Raw genomic sequence first — 21,206 nt, forward strand, 5'->3', positions numbered from 1 at the left:
CGATTATTTCGCGCGGTTTCGATAAACGCTCGGGAAAGAGTGGCATGACTTTCGTTAACGGCCTGATTACAAACTCATTAGGGACGCGGTATCTTTGTTATTTTGGTGAATGCTACCGCAGCGGACGAAAATAATTGTTCGATACTGTTATAAAAGAACCCCTATCTTGCTATCTGTCAGGGTTCTCATTTTTGTTCCCGTGCCTTTTATTTCGGGGTCAATGTGATTTTTATCAAGACAGGCAGAAAGAGAACTGCACTGGAAGAGGATCGTTGCAACGCAAGGATTGTCCTTCGGCATCGAAAATATTGTAAATTTAAGGAATTCTGGCTTCCAAGGGCAAGGGCCCGTCACTCCGCTAGGCACGCTACTGCCAGTTAAAACCGCTCTTCCTCCGCGCTGACGCGGCTGATATCCAACATCAGCGCACGTAGCAGCGCGCGGCAGACATGGCAACATTGCGAATGACCACGTCGTCACGGTCACCTGACTTTTCGTGGAAACGCGGCGCTGTCGCGAGTGCGAATAAGGTATGCGACCAGCAGTGTCAGAGCATCGTCTTTATTTCACTCGGGATTGCTCAGACCGTACACCTCGAGCAGGAAGTTGCGGATCGTGGAGCCGGAGCCGCACGAACACACATAACCTCTCTTCTTCGCGCGTCCTATCCCGACACTTCTTCCGAAGTCGTGGGTAAGAGTTCCTGTAGCTTGTCTACCATTTTCGTTGATCCATTAGCACGAACAGTTGATATTCCCGATGGGAACTTGCCGGAACTGTTTTTCGAACGAAATGCTATAAGCTCGTTGTTGGATCAGTACTGCGTAACCTATTTTGGGTGTCTCCCTTCGAAGTACAGGTTAGAATTGTAAAAAGTGATTGATACGGAGAGACAGTACTAAAAGATATGGAGGATAGAATTAAATCGCACCTTGAGGTTGAAATACCCACGCCCTAAATAAATGGCCGTAATGAATGAGTCCATTGTACTGAATGAGTGTCCCAAGATTGTCAATGAAACTATAAAAGCAAACACAACGGACAAATCGTGTCATCCCTCGTTCTGAATCCTTCGCAGTTTGCAGTTTCTAGGGTCTAATGCTTGAGGGAAGTTGCACCCTTCGAACTCTAGTCGTCGTAGCTAAAAAAAATCTGTGCATCCATTATTTTTGGCTGTTCTACAAGTCCACAAAGTTTGGTCCAAATCGGAGGCGGATGCTTTCTTGCAAGTTGGCCGATTCGCGCGCACGCACACACGCTCTGCGTGGCATCGAATGTGTGACTGTGCGAGCATAACCGACGGCAAGAATGAGCGTGTATGGCGGCCCTAAGGTGATTCGTGGCGAACACGTACGGAGACCGGAATAGCCAGGCCAGCAACCAGCCGATGTATATGTACTATGTGTGTATGTAATACATGCGTATGCGGACGGCGTGTGTCACGTGGCCCGGTAAAACGAGTGCGTGGCAGAAACGTTTTTGACGTCCGAAAAGTAGCACGGCAGGGGAACACGGATTATGATTGGAACGTTAATGTGCTCGAGCGTCGCCGGCGATAACCGACCTCCCTCGATCGATTATCGGCCTGTTTACTTCCACGAATCCGATTCCGTGCGAGGACTACGGAGCTCGTGATATCGGTATAATTGTATCGAGGTACCATTGTACGACGAGCATGGTCGCCGCTGAAAAATAGACGGGTGAACATGACTTCCGCGACCATATACTGGGTGTCCCAGTATTGATGGTAGGACGGGTATACGAGACAATGAGTCCCGAGTTCCCTATTCGGGATTCTAGACACCTTAGTCAGACATTTGTAGTTTACCAAATTTTCTCGTTCTCGTGGATCTAGTTCCAATATTTATTGTTCTTCAAGGTTCTCCTAGGGGGCGTAAGAAATCGATTGGTTTTTAGCGATGTCTGTATTTCGGATGGTGCGACACGAAACCAGATATGGTGATTGGTCTACTCCTATCCCTCGTCCGTGGTGGAATCACCCCTCCCACGGTTGCACCATCAATACCGGGGCACCCTCTATATCCCCGCATTCATCGGCTTGCCCCTCTGCGAGGTCGGTAAATTGCTCTGCCGGTAACTGACAGCGTTGGATCTGAACCCGAGGCGGGCTTTATTCAAATTGATTAAACATTATGTCGAAATTGTATAGCACGTGTCATCCAATTTCCACGTCGCTATACCCGTATAATTCGAATAAAAGATCGTATACGGATTCGATGGCTTTATAGCCACTTTTTGCTGCAGGTGTGATTGCAACTGCATTAATGAAGTTTTTACAAGTGGCAATAAATGGTTCTCGAGCAGGAAATTGTTTTGTAACTTTTACGTAACAGGCAGGTTATAATAAAACTAAATATTGCGAAATTACGACACCGGCGAGTAACCTTGGCTATAACGCTGAGTAGAAATATGTGGAATAATGTTTATATGCATACATATAATGACCTACAATATATGACGATAAGGTTATGTATGCCTCCGCGCATACGAATAAACCGATATGAACCTAACGTTCAGGTATACGGTCCCCGACTGAAAAGCAAATCGACACCCAATAAAATCTCAGATATTGCTTGAAACCCATATATTTGATACAATCAGTCTACGTGTCGGCAATGCCGTGTTTTCCGGCAGCACGCGGTGTAATAGTAAATCACTACAATCCAATATCGAATGATCGCGAAAAAGGTGTATACATACTTCTTATGAATTGCTCGCCAGATTGTACACCAATTACATCGCCGTAAATTCCGAGATTATTTCCCAGGTATAGATGCCCGGTCGGACGTGTCAATAACTCAACCAGTTACACAACAATTTTAAATGGAATTTAATGGTCGCCAAATTAAAGACGATCCTCGGGAATTTTCTCATATTTGCACAGCTGTGAAATTATTCCTTCTGGATGTCATAATAGAATTTAATCAATTCCCGCAACGTGACTCATCGCGATAACCGACATCAATACGTGCCTTCTCGACTTCCAAAATATCTTGACTTTCGACCATGCTACATGTATAACAATGATTACAATACAGGGGAATCGGGGATTTCGTTTAATCGGTGTCACCACCGGTGTGATTAGTAAGATTCCGAGAAACAGCTTCTTTTAGTGTTGTTACCAACTAACAGTAAGTAAATATGTAAGGAATCCCCCCTCGAATAAAAATTTATTAATTAATTTTGACTGTATTATTTTACGTGTCCATTTCAAGTTTATTAAAACATTCAAAACCATCTCTAGTAGGACGGAAAGGAGGCTCGCGTATCCTACCAGGGTCCAGCGTAGGTGAATCTGTTGAGGAACAAAGAGAGTGCTAGGGGTCATGTGACGCGAATGAACTTACCCGTGCGAGGGAAACCTGTGCTGAAGATGTTGCGGTTCGTAGTACTGTGTGGTAAGGGCTCGTTCGTCCAAGGTATGCTCAGTCGCGTGGGCCTTCGCTGCGGACTTGATATCCATGAACGCCACCGTCGCGGAGGCACCCCCGGTGTTGCTCGAGGAACCGCTACCCCCGCCACTGCCACCGTTCCCAGAATTGGAACCGGAACCACCCTCGTTGCCTTCTCCAAGGGAACCACCGGTACCTCCGTCCACGGGGCATTCTTCGCCCCGCGGCAGCAGCTTGACGCTCTGCACGCGTCCATACCTGAAACATTAAAAATTTCATCGTTAATCCAAGCTGACAAAGCCGCTTAACAACAGATAGGTCGTTATCAACTCGAAGCAAACGCCTTGTGTACGTGTTTGGTGCGTGTAAGTTTGTAGAATCGAGAAAATCGTACTACGAGCACGGATTGCCCCGTGGGGCACTGCCCAGGGCTCCGCTGGAGCAAGAACCAACGTGACCACGCCTACTAGGACATCACTTGCCCTCGGGCACGCTTATAGCCTCGATATCGTAATAACGTCTTTCGTCTAATTCTCTTGAGACATAAATGAAATCAACAGATCGTCAGTGTGGAACGTGAATGACAAGTGGATTCGACGAATGGCCGGAAGTTGTGACTGCTGGACGAACGAGGGTCTCGCTAAAACGGTTTAGGATTTCGGAGAAGAAATGCACACAGACGCCGTGACTGTTTTACTAAGTCCCCTTTCCCGAACCTGACGCGCGCACACACAAAAAATTTAATCAAGAAGGCATGCGAGAGCGAGGATAAGTACTAAGTTATAAGTATTAAATACGATCGACTTTGGGGGATTGAAATTGACCGATCGGACTACAGCTGGGAACGATCTTTTGTACAGGTTAGTAAGCATAAAGAACGGTTCTCAGGTTGGTATTAATTTTTTCAGTAAATATACCGATCGGTTGTTTTGAACAGCGGGACCGTCGGACGTCTGGCACTTTGCTCGGCTGCGACTTCAGATCGGTATACTTAAAGAAAGCGCGTCTTGTTTTCACCCTGTAGAGTCCCGAGATATTGAATTTCGACGAAATTAAAGAAAACAAAGAGCCAAAGTTGTTTCTGGCACACCCTGTGTACAGAAAGCTCGGCAGTAGTAGAAACGGGCTTACTAGGTGAGGTAGGGCGAGCGGCGCCGACGGTGGGGATACCAGGATTCCGATTGGCCGACGGGGAGAAGAACATTACGCGCAAGCGCAAAGGCTCGAACGGTCACGGAGTATCTCGGGGAGTTGTTCGTCTAATCTCGCGTGAGTCGCACGTATTTCCTTGTGCGTTCTTCCGAAGAAAAGCTTTGGTTTTTTCTTTCTCATTTTTCTTCTTTGATCCCGGATCAGACACACGCAGCCAATAACGCATCAGCGGAAAAATGCATTAGAGACGATCCGTTGTTTGTTCTGTTAACACTCCACAAGCAGCGGTTTGATCACGCGAATAGAAAGAGAGAGGAATGCGCGAGAATTGGGCGGCACCTTGGATTAATAGTTCGCGCTTGGATATTTCGCTGCGCAGAGAGCTAAAGAGAGAGAGAGAGAGAGAGGGGGAGAGAGGAGAGATAGAGAGTTCTTGCTAGGCCGTTACAAAATCAAGGAAAACCGGTGGATTGTATTTCGTATAAAACGAGAAATGCCACGGTCGGAGGACACACACGTTCGGTTTATCACGATATCCCGGGCACACTTTTTTCTATCGTGATATGTCGGATCGCCTGGCGAACGGGGCGTGGCCCCTCTTCCATATGCCGTGTGATTCGATGCCGAGGAAAGGGGCACGGGAGAAGAGTCTTTGTATAACGGTTTTTTATCTTCCCTCGTTGCACTTCGTTTCGCTCGAACATTTCGTCGAACACGTTTATCCGCCGTGTCGAAACGAATTGGATCTTCCTGCAACTGTAGCAGCAGGAGAGATGTTGTCCTTGTCTCGAGAGGTAGCTCCGGGACGGGAGATTTTGTTATATTCTGGGTTCAAGCTCGATAATCTCCCTGCTGCTGCGAGAAAGAGAAAGAAAGATTGACGGTGTGAGGGGACGGAAGGAGAGAACACCGAAATAAGCTCTAAATGTCGCAACATCGACACACATCCACTGGAAGATCGCTCGGACAAAATGGCTACCGCGACGTGCGCCGTGCGTCCATGTTGTTCCGTTCCGTTCCGATTCCACGTTCTCCGCGCGTCCGACGCGACGCACGGAAATCCCCGAGACTCTCTCGGCCGTTCGATTTGTGACGTGTGGAGTAGTGTGCCGTCTTAAAATTTTCGATCGGGAACAACGGTCCCGTTGTCTCGTACCGTGACGGTGCTCTATATCGAGCAAAGTGAAGCCAAAAAAATGGAGAAAATGAAAAAGAGAGGAAAACGGAACGAATCAGTGAAAGAATACGGGAGTAGAAGAGACCGCGATGTATTTATTCGTACCGATTATCGGCATCGAGCGTTTATTCTCTGCGTGACATTTTACGAAAGAGAACCGATCGCGCTCTGTGCGTCGTCGCCGCAAGAGTTCCCATCCCACCCAGTTCGTTCGTTCTCCTCTTTCTCTCTCGTACGCATACACGAGTCTCTCTCCCTCTCTCGTCGTCCACTCCCCCTCGCCCCTCCAACCCCTTGTTTTCTTCTCCCACACATTCTCCTGCGTGAAACGTTGGGCGCTCTCGCGCGCGCACACACAATCGAACCGCTGAAAAGTCTCTCGCGCACACACCGAACGCCCGAGAACGTCCTTTTCTGTGGCATACATGAGTGAAAGCGGGCGAGAGGGGAGGGACGAGCGGAGAAGAAATAAGATAGAAGGCCGCGATGGTGGGGAGTACCAAGTGCCACGGTGGCTGGCTGGCTGGCCAGCGAGCCGCAAACCGTACCCATTCCCCTCCATAGTCCCCGCTGGTTGCTCGCCGAGGAATTTTACTTCGGCAGACTCGCTCCCGGCCGCTCAATTCCTTCGTTCCTCTCCACGAAGTGCAGAGGCGGCGTCGGAGCCGAGTTCTGCTTCATGTGGACGCAGATTACCATGACTTTCCATAAATTTCAAGTCTCTAGGTCAGAGTTGGATTTCCCACCAGTGGAAAAATAAGAGGAGATAGCGGCACTCGTTAGACGTCGGCGACGCTGACGTCCGACTGCGGCCACGTCGTCGCGTGGCTCTACGGCCACGGCGGTGTGCAGCGGTCGTCGCCTTAAAAATGGTCGACTAGGTCCACGAACTTGGGATACGCGTCGTTGGGAATCACCAGTGGCACTGTAGTAGAAACGCTTTGGAACAGTGTGTGAACGGTTCTGCAATTTCTTGCATGTTCCGATATATATGTTCAAGTGATCGGCGTTGTACTTACTACATACACGGTTACACGCTACCGTTCCTCTCGATAGGGAACACTCTTTTTCGGTAGCAACGTATCGATGACACAGTGGAAATCGTTATCCCTCTAGAACGTAAGTGTTTCGTCGGAGAGGGGGGAGAGAAAAAAAAATACAGCGGTTCCTCCGAGAAATCGAATCTCACGAACCGCCGTGACGGCATCCAGTCTGACGGCCGTTTGTCTTTCTACGTTTGAAACGGTAGACGTACAGGAAATCAATACATCGGCCCACGGTTAAGAGTCCCTCTGGCCAGTATGTGCGAGAACGAAAGCGTGAAAGAGAGAGAGAGAGAGAGACGACGGGGAAATTTTCCGTTTCTAGAAATCAATTAACGTGTCACGCGTGACACACAACAATTTCGGTGCGTTCGATGCTGCGATCACCACGACAACGAAACCATAAAAAAAAAAGAATCTTAACGGAAACGAATAATCTTTTTAATTCGCGGAAACCAGCGGAGGACTCCGCCGAGATCTCAGACTATCATTACGGAAAATTAGTGAGTGTCCAAGTGTTACGTAAAGACTGGCACGAAATTTTAGCCATTTTCTGTACCGATGACCGACGCGACGCGCCGCATTCGATCTCCGCCCCGTAAAAGATAAACATCTCGCAGGTACACCGGCAATTTAGCGTAGGAAGTTCAAAGTGGAGGAAAACCAGGTCCACCGATCGAATGCTTTATGTTTCTCCGGATCTTGGAATTTCCGAGGGCCGCGAGTGTGTCGATTTAACCGCAACAATACGCGGAGAAGTTCTACGATTCCGCGAATAACAGCGCGAATAAAAAGGAATACAATGCAGAACGAACGCTACGGGATAACAACAAAGAAAGGAGGCTTTTGTTCCACGACTTTTCCCCGGTCCCCGTTGCCCCCCGCGATTCCGTCTCGAATCTCGCCAAATCGAATAAAAAATACTGTCTGGCTCTACGAGAAGGCTAGCATAGCCTCGCAAAATCTCCCTGGGAGGTATCGAACCAAGTTCGTCTGACCCCTTGCAGTTCACTGGTACACAACGCGACGATAACGTTGCCTTTCGTCCGTTTCGTTTCGGTAACGAAACATAGAAAGTGGCCAATTCATTCTTCTTAGTCCTTAATTAACAATGCCCCACGGGAATCATTTTCTACGAAGGGTTAACAATAGGTCGAGCCTTCTAGAGAGCTTCTACCGGCTTCTTTGTTCGAAATAATCGGATCTTTCGTACCGTGTACAGATATTCTAGAACTAAATAACGAATAATTTGTTTAAGACGGAAATTTCTGATCTTACGGTGTTCTAACAAGGGAACATATCCTTCATGTTACCCAAGTGGATTTTCATGAAACAGAAGCGGCCGATAGTTCTCGGAAAAATAGTTGTGCGAGACACATATGGGGTATCTTTTTTCGAAAAGGAGGGGACATAGGCGAGAGCACAGTGATATTCGTGCGACGCGTATACTCGTCGGGCACGCTCCGGCCGTAAACATTCGCTTGGGAAATGGATTCGTTCGAATTTGGGTGTGCCGTGTCTGCGGTAGATACGTGTAAAAGGCAGGAAAAGTCTTCGAGCAGTACCATTCTCGGCAGACGACACTGACATAAGCCGCAAACGTCGCGCAAGCGGCAGCGTTGGGACGCCTCAACGAGGCCGGCGAGGACGTGGCAACAGCGCTATGACTCAGCTCTCCTCGTTCCAATCGCTTCCCTCGGCCCCTGGCCCCGCTCCGGCTACCTCTACGCAGCTGACGCCCTTCCCCTCTCGCCGGGCGTCCCCCACCATCGGTCGCGACTCGATTCTATCCTTCCTTGTGTCGTGTCCGAGGCTCTGCTCTACCCCCTCCACCGAGCCCCGTCGATCCGCACCGTTCCGCCCCTCCCCTAACGGCTTACCCCACCCCGCTTTTTCCCCCACCACCATCCGGCCAACTCTCTCGGGGTACTGACAACTCGTTTGTCCCCCTCCCTTGGAAGCGTGCGCGCGGGCCGATTCCTACACGGCGTCGTGCCACTGCCAAGACGAGCGTACAAAGTCCCCTTTGGAAGAAAAACACCTATACCTCTCTCTAGCAGCCCCCATACTCTTTCTGCTTTTTCTTTCCCACTCTAATTCTCTCGCGCGCTCCCTCTCTCTCTCTCTCCCTCCCTCCCCTTTTTCTCCCCGTCTTTGTTTCCTAGCCTCTCTCTCTCTCTCTCTCTCTCTCTCTCTCTCCTTCTCTCTCATCCTCTTCCTCCTCTCGTCTCACCCCTCCCACTCCGTCCGTTTTTCTTCGTCCAACGGCTTCTTCCTTCTTGCTCCTTTTCTTCTGGATCTTCTTTCTTTCGGGCTTCTCCTGCCATTTCGCTTCTGTATATCCGTTGGCCGAGCAGCGAACAATGCAACGTGATCCAGATGCAGGAAAAAACGAGGACGGAGAATGCTAGCGTGCGAGAGAGCGGGACGGGAACAGGAGAGGATGGGGCTCTCCGGCGGACACAGGCCTCGAACGAAAATTGTGTACGCAGTTACCACCAGGGCTCCACGAATTTAGGCGAGAGAGAGAGAGAGAGAGAGAGAGAGAGATCGCCGGATTGTTTTTACGCGGCGACGATCGTGACCGATCGCCTCGCTGTCGATCGATTAGATAATTTCGCGTTATCGGGAACCCCCCATCTACGAGGGTTCGCAATTCGTTCGACGGCGGGAACGCAGCGTCGAGAGTCTTGTGGTCGTCGAAGCTCGCCGGGACTTCGTAGTTTTGTAAATTCGCGATACGATTCGCGGATACTTCCTCGTCCACAATGCATACACGCGCGTTCGCCGCTGTAAACTTCCTTACTGCGACTCATCGCCTGTATACTTCTGCCATCGGTAGAACGAAACCGCAGTTGTATAATAATTGCTGTATGCGTGGCTTTGAACTGCGACCGTTCTCACACCAGGGTCAGGATGGCGGAGTTCTTTATGATCTTAGTTCATTGAGAAGTTTCAACTACGCAGACCTCGGTGTTGTAGATTTGCGTTTCCCGGGTACTGTGAATGCATGAATAGTCTAGCAACGACGTAGCACACGATCGGGTGAGCTGGCCAACGGACAGCCGCCATCTTGGAACATTAAGTTCAAGTAGCAGGGCCCTTAGGGTTCGAATAGATCAACCGTGGAAGCGTAACGTTACGATTCCGATACAATTTTCTATTACGCGTAGCTGGATGATTAAAACTTCACCTACGAAGACGGTATAGAGCATGAACTATAGTTCTACAGTAGTGTATAGGTCTTTTTGTGCGAGGTACGTGTGGGCAACCGGGGGCACAGGACCTTGGGGACAATGTGAGCGTTGGTTTTCCTGATCTAGCGAAGGAACGATTTGCAATTCCTATTCATAAATGTCCTGGCAATAAACTAGCGTACAATCTGGACGGCAGGCTAGCCGTCGAACAGCCGCCATCTTGGGGCATCAAGTTCAAGCAGAGAAGCCTTCAGGGTGCGAATAGATCAAGCGATTTTCCGATACAATTTTCCGCCGGGCGAAGGCGAATAATTACAACTTCGCCTGAGAGGTGGAAAATTAGATGGAACAGGTGTTGATTATACACCAATTTAAGGGTCCGTGGACGGGGTATGTACGGGCAAGCCGGGGTTCAGGACCTCGAGGCCAACGCCAGCGGCGTCGATGGCAGGTTTCTGTTATTTACGCTTTTCCACAACGAAGGTTATCAACATCGGTTATTACAATACGCACGCCGGTCTATTGTTATCGTTCGCGGACCGTCTCCGCGTGTCTCCGTAGAAAGTTCCTTGGCACACTAAGCGGAGAGAATCGTCGTGCACGAAACTCTTTCTCACCGGTTTTCTGTTAAACGTTCCGGTGAAGAGGGGAGGGTAAAAATTGCCGATGTGTGTGTGTGTGTGTGCGAGAAGAATCAGGATGAGAGAGAGAGAGAGAGAGAGAGAGAGAGAGAACGCATACGAGGGAATCGATACGAATGCAATCGCGGCAATAATTCACGCGTTATCTGCTCTCCTATTCTAATGCGAGAACGCGCGAGAGGAGAGGCGCAGGCAGCGAACACAGGCCGACGACTATACGAGGCCGCGTGGGTTCGAGGTCGAAGCCGTAGAGTCACGTTAGGCGACTGCCGTCTGTGTCGTAGCCGAGGTGCCGTTATTTTAATGCAGATACGCAGCCCGGTCGAGAATGAAAGGTTGAAGGAGACATTTGCGCGTACAACGAGCGCACGCGACGACGCGCGATATGCATCCAGCCGGCTGCTGACGCGTCGAGACTATACTTCTGCCAGTGGTCCACACAACGTTGATCCGCGATTCAGAAGAACACGACTGTAAATCGGGATCCAGCCGCGCGAACGTCTCGTCGCTATCGACGTCGCATACGCTCGGCAACAAAACCATTCGCACCGGATATCAACCCCTTGGCGTGCAAACACGTCTGCGCGATTTCAATGCTATTTTACACGTTCACGTAAATTATTGTTTAATATCAGAAACGAGTATTATCGGCAACACGTCTATCGTCTTCAACATATATTCAATCCTCTTATACTCTGATAACACAAGCCTCGCATTACACGATATGTTTAGAAAATGGTCTCTAGGTAGCACGAGTTAGACTCGGACAATCCTTATTTAAAAAGCTGCGTATTATTTGTCAGTATCGCTTAACACGGTTCCGATGCAACACGGAACGAATTGACCATGTATACCAGGTTTGAGTATGCGAATGTACCAAGTGTCTTGTATTGAAATTGTTCGTTAAGCTTGTAAAACGGTAAATTAATTATTAAATGGTATCTTTAGTCGCGCAGAATGTCCCTTAATTGGTATGCTGTTGAACTAACACTTAACTGGATTGTCGCATGGATCTAGAAGGAATAAACTGATACTCCGTTGTTTTCTTTAGAGATTGAAAAATTATGCTGAAATTTGAGTTCCTGTAGCGCTACGCAAGACACGTTACTGAACCAGCCAAACGCAGGAGGCTGATTCATAGCTTATCGGATTAAGATGTTCGAGAGATAGAAAGGATTATATCGGGCGCATGTCAAGCCGCCGATCACGGATAACGTAAATTTCCTTTGTCTTCAACCCTTTGCGTTCTCGAGGCGCTTGAAAGTAGCACTTTCAATAAAACGCTGTTACGAATCGAATAGAAAGTGCATTCCAAAAATTTCTTCGGTCGGGAACGCGGTACAGGCTGTTCCAAAATTGGCTAACAATTCTCCATTTTATTTGTCCCTTAATTTTCGAGGCTCCTGGAATTTTGGTGTCGGTGCTATCGACTGATACTTAATATTTTACATTTAGGATAAATTGCATTCTGAAAATTTCTTTCAGGAGGAACAAGATGTACAGGGTGTTCCAGAATTGGTTAACAATTCTACATTTTATTTACCACTTAATTCTCGAGGTTCTTGGAATTTTGCTGTCGGTGCTATCGGCTGATACTTAATATTTTACATTTAGGATAAATTGCATTCTGAAAATTTCTTTCAGGAGGAACAAGATGTACAGGGTGTTCCAGAATTGGTTAACAATTCTACATTTTATTTACCACTTAATTCTCGAGGTTCTTGGAATTTTGCTGTCGGTGCTATCGACTGATACTTAATATTTTACATTTAGGATAAATTGCATTCTGAAAATTTCTTTCAGGAGGAACAAGATGTACAGGGTGTCCCAGAATTGGTTAACAATTCTACATTTTATTTATCCCTTCATTCTCGAGGTTCTTAGAATTTTGCTGTCAGTGCTCTGGACTAATACTTAATTTCTTACATTCAGAATAAGCGGCGGCCACATAAATACAAGAAAATACAAGAGCTTGCGTTACATTTTGGACTCGAACTTCTTCGATCCCCTGATAGGAAGGCGGGTTCGGACGGAAATTTTCGCCGGTGCTCGCAAAGGAGATACCTGGCGACGGTGAAGAAAAAAAGAGAAAAGCGGCGAATGGGATTCCTAGAATATTCGGTCGTTTTCAAGGCAACAGACCTGGGAAAGGAAGAGAGGATCGACCGTTGCTGAAACGTTCGGCACCGAAGGCGTCGAACAGGTCATAAGGGAGATCGTTAGGCGGAAGGCGGAGAGGAGAGAAAGGGACGAGAAGAATAAGAAGTAACGGTAGTCGGTACAACTCCACCGCGCCTATATTCCCCAACGACGTTTCTGTCGTTTCGTGCTTCCTCGATGCACGGAGAAAGCCGGGTCGTGTCCCTCCTGTCGTGCTCAACACGCCTAACTAACAAATGGAAATGAAGAGATGCCCGTCCTTCTGCCGATTGGCCGTGGAAAAGTCTTTGTCGACGTCGTGCTGACGCAAATCACACCTTGGAAGCTCAACTCGAGGAGTTAGATAATAATCTAGTATAAAATCAAGTAGTAACTTATATTCTATAATCATGGAATCCGTCATGTGCAGCTGAACCTAGACATTATGCACCTACGTCCTACGTGATCTACTATGTGCGCCAACCATGAAAAAAAAAAATGATAAATGTAGGAGATAACCCATTTCCAGGACGAGAAGCGTGAACAAGGATCATTTAACCTTTTAAACGAAGCAGTAACTCGGATACTGTGCTAATTTACACTTTGCAGAGCATGATATCCTTCGTGCAGATAATGTTGAATGATTCAGGTGATCGTGTAATTACGTGCACTATAGTTACGTGAAACGTAACCAATTTTTTCGTATCGTGTTGGCCAAAGAGAGAAACGTGGGCAAAGATCGCTCGACCTTGAAATCAAAGCGTCCGACGCTCGAGGGCCACCCACCACCAAGATGTTCGGGTTTGAAACTTTTCCTGGTCGCAGACGTTTCGTTGTCCAGCGACTGAGGCCGGCGAGAGAGCTAATTTCACGGGAAGCCGAGGAGACGATTCGGTTAAACGAAAAAAGGCGGTCTCGCATGTGCGAGCTGCGTCGACTGAGAGGGAATAACCGCGGACGAGTGGAGGAAAAGAGCCTCGCGACAGGCAGCGTGAAGCGAGACGGAAGGGAGGGCTAGGAGGAAAACCGTGTGTGCAAAAATATGTTGCGTAGAGAGTGGTATGAGCCTTTGAGCTTCGAGAGTTCTTGCCGGCGTTGAAGAAGGGTTCCTTCTCGAGCGTAGACGGACCAAGAGGTAGAAGAGGAGAACAAGAAGAGGAGAAGGCGGGAGTGGAGGGGAGGAGGGAGGTTCGAGAAATGACAATGTTCTCTCTCCCGGTTCTCTTTCTCTCTCCCGACACCGGGGAAAACGGGAAGAGAAATGCGAGGGAAGAAAGGAACGAGACACTCGGCTGAGACGGAAAGAGAGCAAGGAGAGAGAGAGAGAGAGAGAGAGAGAGAGAGAGAGAGAGAGAGAGGGGCGATGAATATGTGTGTACACCAGAGGGGAAACCACTGGCGTAACTTCCACACAGAACGATTGCAGGTGTAGCTATTTCAAAAGACGCGTGAAGAAACTCCCCCCTTTTCCAACGGTCTTTATACATTGTACGAAACATTGACTCTTTGCGCCAGAACTATTGTTCGGCTTGCGATTCTTCTCCTCCGGCGCCTTTGTCAGCTAGTCGCGCACAGGTGTGCCCGTGGGAGACAATAAAAACTGGCGAAACCGGAGGACCAATTAGCTGTAATCAACGAAAAATCTGTAAGAAACGATCGGAGATTGAAACGAGCTCTCTCTCTGGAATCGTATCGTTTTTCCAATGGCTACGAGACAAAGTATCGAAAATTAATGTCGATCAATAACCACATTCATACTGATCAATGTACTTCCTCATTTTTCCGTCTTCGATCAGAAGGGCCGAAATCGTTTTTCAAAACATGTTCTACATGTTCTACATTACTTTTTACCTGGAAAAAATAACTCATGTACTCCATATATATGTGTACAAAATCACAATGTGAGAAGTTTAACCCTTTGCACTCGGCGCTATTTAAATTCTAAAACAAAATTTTTCTTCCGTCTTAGAATATTAACATTTTACTCATACGAAACTGATCCGATTTCCACATGTATTATTTAAATGTTTAGTGATCTATTACATACAAATTTTGTAATGTAACAAATATTTTGTAATATTTTTTGTAATGTCTTTGAGATAGTGCCACAACAATTTTTAATGGCGCTTCAGAGTCACCGCTCGAGTGCAAAGGGTTAATAGTTTTTCTGGAAAAAAATTCCTAACGATTGGCGAGTCGTAGTAGAAACGGTCGACACACGTTTACCGAAACGTAAAAAAATATGTAACTCCCGTAATTTTGAGTATTTCGACTTGGATAAAATAATTTATGTATTCCAAATACCCGTAAACACGCGTGCAAAATCCTAATGCGAAGGGTTCAATGGTTCTTAAAAAAAAAAAAAAAATTCCGAAAATGGAGAAAACCGGCCTCGAAAACCAGAGTATCGCTTTAGAAATGCGCCGATGCTCGCGGCTGAAACTTTCTAATTCTTTCGTAACGAACGTCCGAATAAGTTTCGAGCCGTTATTGAATGAACCAGTACACGGCGAAGCACGCGATACACGTTGCAAATCGCTATTAGCGAAACACCTTGGTTCGCGAAGACGCTTCCGTATTGACGTCACGCAGCGCCGGTGGATCCTCGCCGGTCCGCTGAATGACTTCGAGTCATGTTTGTCTGGCCTATCCCATACAGGTGTCCGCGGAGCCTTAACTTTGCTTTTACATTCACTCCGGGGAGAGAGGCTCCCGGCTGTTACACATTTACGTTTTAATTGCCGGCCATACCCGTTTCCACTGTTCCGAGGAGCGCGATAGTTTCGCCGTGTTTTGAAATAAAGTTCGCTACGCCGCGAAAAATTTCCCCTTCGGCGGCCTAATTGCATCCTGCCTGCCGTCTCGATCCATTGACATCGTTGCTCGATCCACCGGCACCCTTAACATTCGATCTTCAATCTTCGTTTTTCCTTAATTTCAACTCCCTCCACTTTACCCTTTTTCCTAATCTTTATTCCAACTCCTCGATCTTATTTTCTATTCTTACGTTAATTTCTACTCTTCGATCTTCATTTTTTCTTAATTTTAATTTTCACTCGTTGAACTCCATTTTCTCTTGGTCTGAAGAGACAAGCAATTTGTGATTTACTAGCATTTTATTTTGAAGAAACTTCTTGCAATGCAAAAATAATCCGCAAGGCACAAGCACACGTTTGTAATTTAAATTATTGCTTGCTGGACTCGAGATTCATCGAAGTCTTGAAATTGTTCACTCACTGGCTTATTATTGTCTCATTTTGAAGAATTAAGTAGCCTCGCGAGGAGAATAATTAGCAAAGTGCAAGCACTCCAGAAGTTTGCAATTTAAATTGTTTCCTGGCGGAGCGTCGCAGAATTTTTCTCGATTTTTTCGACGGGTGATTAAAGAATATTTTATGCGAACGGACGAGAATTTTGCAAGGTCCGAGCATCCATATTCATGTTGCGCAACCGTGTCGCCAAGGTGGGAAGAAAGATTGCTGTCCGCGAGCCGGCGCGTTTCAGCAATAAGCGTCGGGAAGAATTCGCGAGTTCTTTTTTTTTTTTGTGAGAGGGATATGCACACACGGTGCAAGGTGGTTGCGCCACTGGATGCATCGTCTGCGTCGTGTGCAACGCGGCAGCCTCTCGAACAAGGTTCACACACCGGCGCGGCCGTTTTCCAGAGTTCCGTTCTCTCGATCCAACGATTTCACCACGATTATCCGGCTATGGTTCGCCACTTCGAGACGCGAAGACACTTTGCGGACGAACGAGAATTTTCCGGCGCATCTTCGCTGATTACAGTCTGCAGTCTCGACGTAGTTGCACGTGCTCGGCCATGAAAGTGACCGGCCGGATCCTTGAACCGGCAGATGCCACCTGCGACTGTCGTTGCATAAGGGTTTTCGAGGAACAGATTTTGACAGAGAATGCTCTACTTTCTTGGTGCAGTATTAGTACCGTAGAATATGTGTGTCAAGGGATTTGTTCGAACTCGTAATTCGTAATTTCAAAACATACGCTAGAAATAAATATACAACTCGTGCAATTTTTATTATTTTTACTCGAAAATAATCATACGTATACATCTGATATATGCGCGTGCAAAAACCTAATACAAAGAGTTCAACAGTTCTTCCCAAAAGAATTCCTAAAAGTTGCCAAACGATGGCAACACATGTGTTTCAAAAATATTGATAACTAATGCAATTTTCATTATTTTTACTTTAGAAAAATAACGTATGCTCTCCGAGCATCCATAAACGCGTGTGTAGAGTCCCAATGCAAAAGGTTCAATAGTTTTTCAGAAAAAATTCCTAAAAATTAAACTGACCTCGAAAATCCATATTCCCCGGTTCCAATAAAAATGGGACCTCGGACCGAGCTTAGAGTGGGCCGATTTAAACATGATATCGGTATCTGACTCATACTCGCTCTCTCTCTACTTGCTTCAGCCTCGCTTAAGTGTCCGCGTTCGGTCCCAACTGCGGGCGCTTAAGCGTGCACTACCGTGAAGGCTAATCGAATGTTTTCGGCGTCGCTAGAATTGTCTACGCTTATTATTGTCGGCGTACAGGTAGAGAGTAGGAGGAGGAAGAGAAGGTGGCGAATGAGGAGGTGGAAGAGGAGAAGGACATGTCTACATGGCCGGTTTCTTTTGATCGGGGTCGATGACCTGGGAACGTGCCGGGCCCGCGGTATTGGACTTTCACGTCAACGCAGACGAATTCCGCGAATTAAAAATTGCCGTGGCAGGGAGGGAGTCCGTCGTGCGCGACGAAATTTAATTAGCAAAAGCGTCGTCGCCTAACGCGTATGTAGAACATGACCAAATGGGTTTCGCTTTCTATCCGAGAGGCCCGGTCGTTTTTTCCCGCGGGACACCTTCGACGTGGTTTCACGGCGAAACGATGCGAGACATGCGTAAACAGATACTCGCGAATAAATTCACTCTCAGCGTTCACCGTTTCGACTGGAAACAAAAATGCTCTGACAATAGTCCGCGCCCATTCTGTTCATAGTTGCTCCGTAGTTCATTAGAGACCAGTTCAACTGGGAGCATTTTGTAGAAACTTGGCTCTTGCTTGCTGTATGCACGGGTCAATGACCTTAAAAACATGGAAATTATTGTTTCGAAGGTAGAATAGTAATTTTTTTGTGGTTGATTAATTATCAATAGACTGCGGACCTTGAAGCAGAATAAAAATCTTGTGAAATCTTGTTATGTTAGTAATATTAACTCTTTGCACTCGAAGCTATTTTAACTCCAACACGAAGCATTTCTTCCGACCTGGAATATTTCCCTTCTATATATTTTTTTTTGTCATGTTATACATACAAAAATACAACGTTTAGTAATTTATTAAATACAAACAAATTTAATAATGTAAACAATATTTTGAATAATGATACAGCAATTTTTAGTGGTGCCTTATAATCACCATTCGTGTGCTAAGGGTTAACAGGACGAAAACAATATTAATGTTTTTAAATTCTGTTTACAGTTTTGCATTTCGTTGAATCATTTCTGCCATAAATCCGCGGTTTAATTATCAGCTTCGTTGAGTTGTACGCGTTCAATTAGCAACAATTGACAACATTGTTCCCGAGTACATATTAGGGAAGGCATTAGCCCCGATAAGAAAGCTGATAACGCATTTTACCGGTTCCACAACGTTGCTCTGCGTCGAATACGGGCGATCTACACGCGGAGCCATTAAATTGCGGATCCGGTTGTGCGAATTGCACGCAATAAATTCAATCGTAGAACTGATTCGACGCACGCCCCATTGCGATACACCGGTGTAATTACAACAGAGGGAGAATTGATATTTTACGCAGGAAACCCGCGAAACCGATCGATCGGCTTTAAGGTCAAGGAATGGTTGTAAGTTTTATGGGACGGGGGGCTTTAAGGTCAAGGATGGAGTTATTAGATCGGAAGGAAGTTGTAAACTATTGATCTCCTAATTCGCTCCACCGTAATTTGATCGTTGCAGGCGGTTCTTCGTGGAAAATATTCCGCAGCTTGAACGCAAAAGCGCGGCGGTGGTTCTAGCAACCTCTATCGCGGAGGATAACCAGAAGCATAAATTTGAAAGTCCCTAGATCTACACTCGACGGCCACATGGGGGAAAACTACGAGTCAGAGAGTCCGCCGACAGTGCTTCGGTTTCCGTCGTGATTATGGCTTTAATCTTGACCCGAAAATTGAAATCGATACGCGGAAAGGTCGAGACTCCGGGATTGATCGGTGACGCTTTAATCACGATTAATGGACACCTCTGACCGGGGGGGGGGGGGATGATCCAAAGGGGCTCGGCGGATCCGAGAGAATTCGTCGTTGAACTTTCCGCTCACGAGTACCTTATTTCTAATCGAACCACCGGGCGCCGGAGGAAACGTGCTCCGTAGAAAATTAAATTCTATTGCTTCCTGTTGACTGACGCAGCACGAGGCGGACGGGTTCGAATGCCATCGACCGAAATAGATCATCATTAAAACAGAACACCGTGCAGGTTCCCAACCGGGCCCGCGAGCCGAACCACCCACGGCGTGTGTGCGTTCGCATGTGTGCGCCGTTCCTCGACGAACAAACCGAAACCAAGCCGAAGGTTTACGATTTAGGCCCCTCTCCTCGCCCTTCGAGCACATTTTTCTTGCCGCGGTCACGCATCGACCGGAAGTGCAAGGCACACGTGGACCGGCCCGAGAATTAGATCTCGCGCGCGTTTACGAGCTCTCGTAAAACCGCGGAAACCGATTTGCGGACGTTTCTCGGAAAAATGGCACCGGGTCTGTTGACATTCTCTGTCCTTCGGTACCGTGGCGTTAGGGCCATCCAATGCTGGATACAATTAACTATTTACAGTGATTTCTCTATATAGGTCGCGATGATAAACGTCGTGGAATTATCCCCACTACCGCGAGGGGAAACTCGAGAGACCTCGGACGCCGAGGAGTGTAAACATAACATGACGCTGGCAAGACCCGTGTTGTTGACATATATCGAGAATTCACTGTACCTTAGAAATGGTGAAAGAAATTTGTCTTCGATGGTTCTTTCTCCAATTCACGATTCAACCCTCGAACGAGGGACCATTTCTATAGCTATATAATTGATGGTGTTTAGGACCACTCACAGCGTCCTTTATCAATTTGTTTTTTTTTTTTTTTTTAAGAACAAAAATATTTCAGCGTTATAACCGATCACTGCGAACCGTAAATTAGATGCAATCTTTGCAGATAACAGAGTTGAAAACAATATTGCCCAGTGGATTGTTAAGACGCGTCTCTTGCGATAACTGAAAAATACAGTATGATATTGCAAATGCAGGTTGTACACGCGGAGATAGAAGTTCGTGTTTTCTGTTAACGACTCCGAATGGCCGGGACTGAAGGGGAATTGTGCCAAATTGTTATCAGAGTTTATATTTTGTCGTACAGTTGTCATAAACGCGGGGCGTTCCCGGACAGTTAATGACTGTCGTTTTTTACCGTTAACGGTTCTGCCCGGTGGAAACGGTTGCAAAATGAAATCTACGCTCGACGAGAGTTTCAACGTTGCTGTTACATTTCGGCTGTGGAATTTCTTGAATTTATCACTACGATAGATTTTACGGGTCCATGAGAATTCTTGTCCCGAAAGACGACAGTAAAGATCAGTATTAAACGCGAAAAATTTGCAAAGCTCCCGGCGGCAAGAGGAGCCCTCCGATAGGTCATCGTTTTTATATAACACGTGACTCCTACGGGTTACGTAATTTCGAAGACCGGGCATTAGTGAAAGTCGATTTTTCGGCGAATGATAAATGTGTCTGGGCGAAAATATCGAAGATTTCTCTTCTCTAATGATCCCTTTTTTGCATAAATCAATCGGGCCGAGTCGGCTCGGCGGGACCGGCCGAATCAATCCCACCGTGGAATAAATCTCGCGTAAAAAATAAGATGTATCGCCTAATCGCCGCGAGAGAAAACGGCGTGAACGCGCGCGAGTGTTAAGACTCAGCGGGTTGCGGTCGACGCGGAGTCGACAACAAAACACCGGCATATATCACAATCGGACCCGTACGAACAAAATACACGTATTAGATAATACGCGCGACAACGTATTACATAGTACCCCCGTGGAAAGAGCGAATCGAACGCGCTTCGCAAGTTTCCCGGCGAACAAAGACGAACGCGAGAGAATATCCGGTTACGGTGTAACCGGGGTTCGGTGTTGAATTTCATTTTGGATTTCGTGTCTGATTACAGGTTGCGCTCGCGTTTAGCGAGATCTTCGACTTTTATCGGCGTCCGGCGGCTCGCTCGATCGAGGGAAACGCGCCGCGGTTAATTGGAACGCAGATCGTCACGGTTAAAGCTAGATACCAGCCAGTGCGCATCAGGTACTGAATGTCGAGCATCCGGTCGCTAGATACGGGACGCGCTATCATAGATTAGATAGTCGGCGCTAAGTA

General features: G+C 47.1%; 1 protein-coding gene across 5 annotated transcripts in view; it reads right to left on the reverse strand.

Moving 5' to 3' along the window:
• Positions 1-21,206, reverse strand: part of LOC143359573 (uncharacterized) — a 110,775-nt gene that overhangs the window by 28,672 nt on the left and 60,897 nt on the right. For all 5 annotated transcript variants that reach the window (XM_076797582.1, XM_076797585.1, XM_076797581.1 and 2 more), the window contains exon 2: positions 3,369-3,671. In XM_076797582.1, coding sequence (XP_076653697.1) covers positions 3,369-3,671 — 303 coding nt within the window. The remainder of the gene's footprint in view (positions 1-3,368; positions 3,672-21,206) is intronic.

The sequence above is a fragment of the Halictus rubicundus genome, chromosome 12, assembly GCF_050948215.1.
Source record: "Halictus rubicundus isolate RS-2024b chromosome 12, iyHalRubi1_principal, whole genome shotgun sequence".
In the NCBI taxonomy this organism is placed as follows: Eukaryota; Metazoa; Arthropoda; class Insecta; order Hymenoptera; family Halictidae; genus Halictus; species Halictus rubicundus.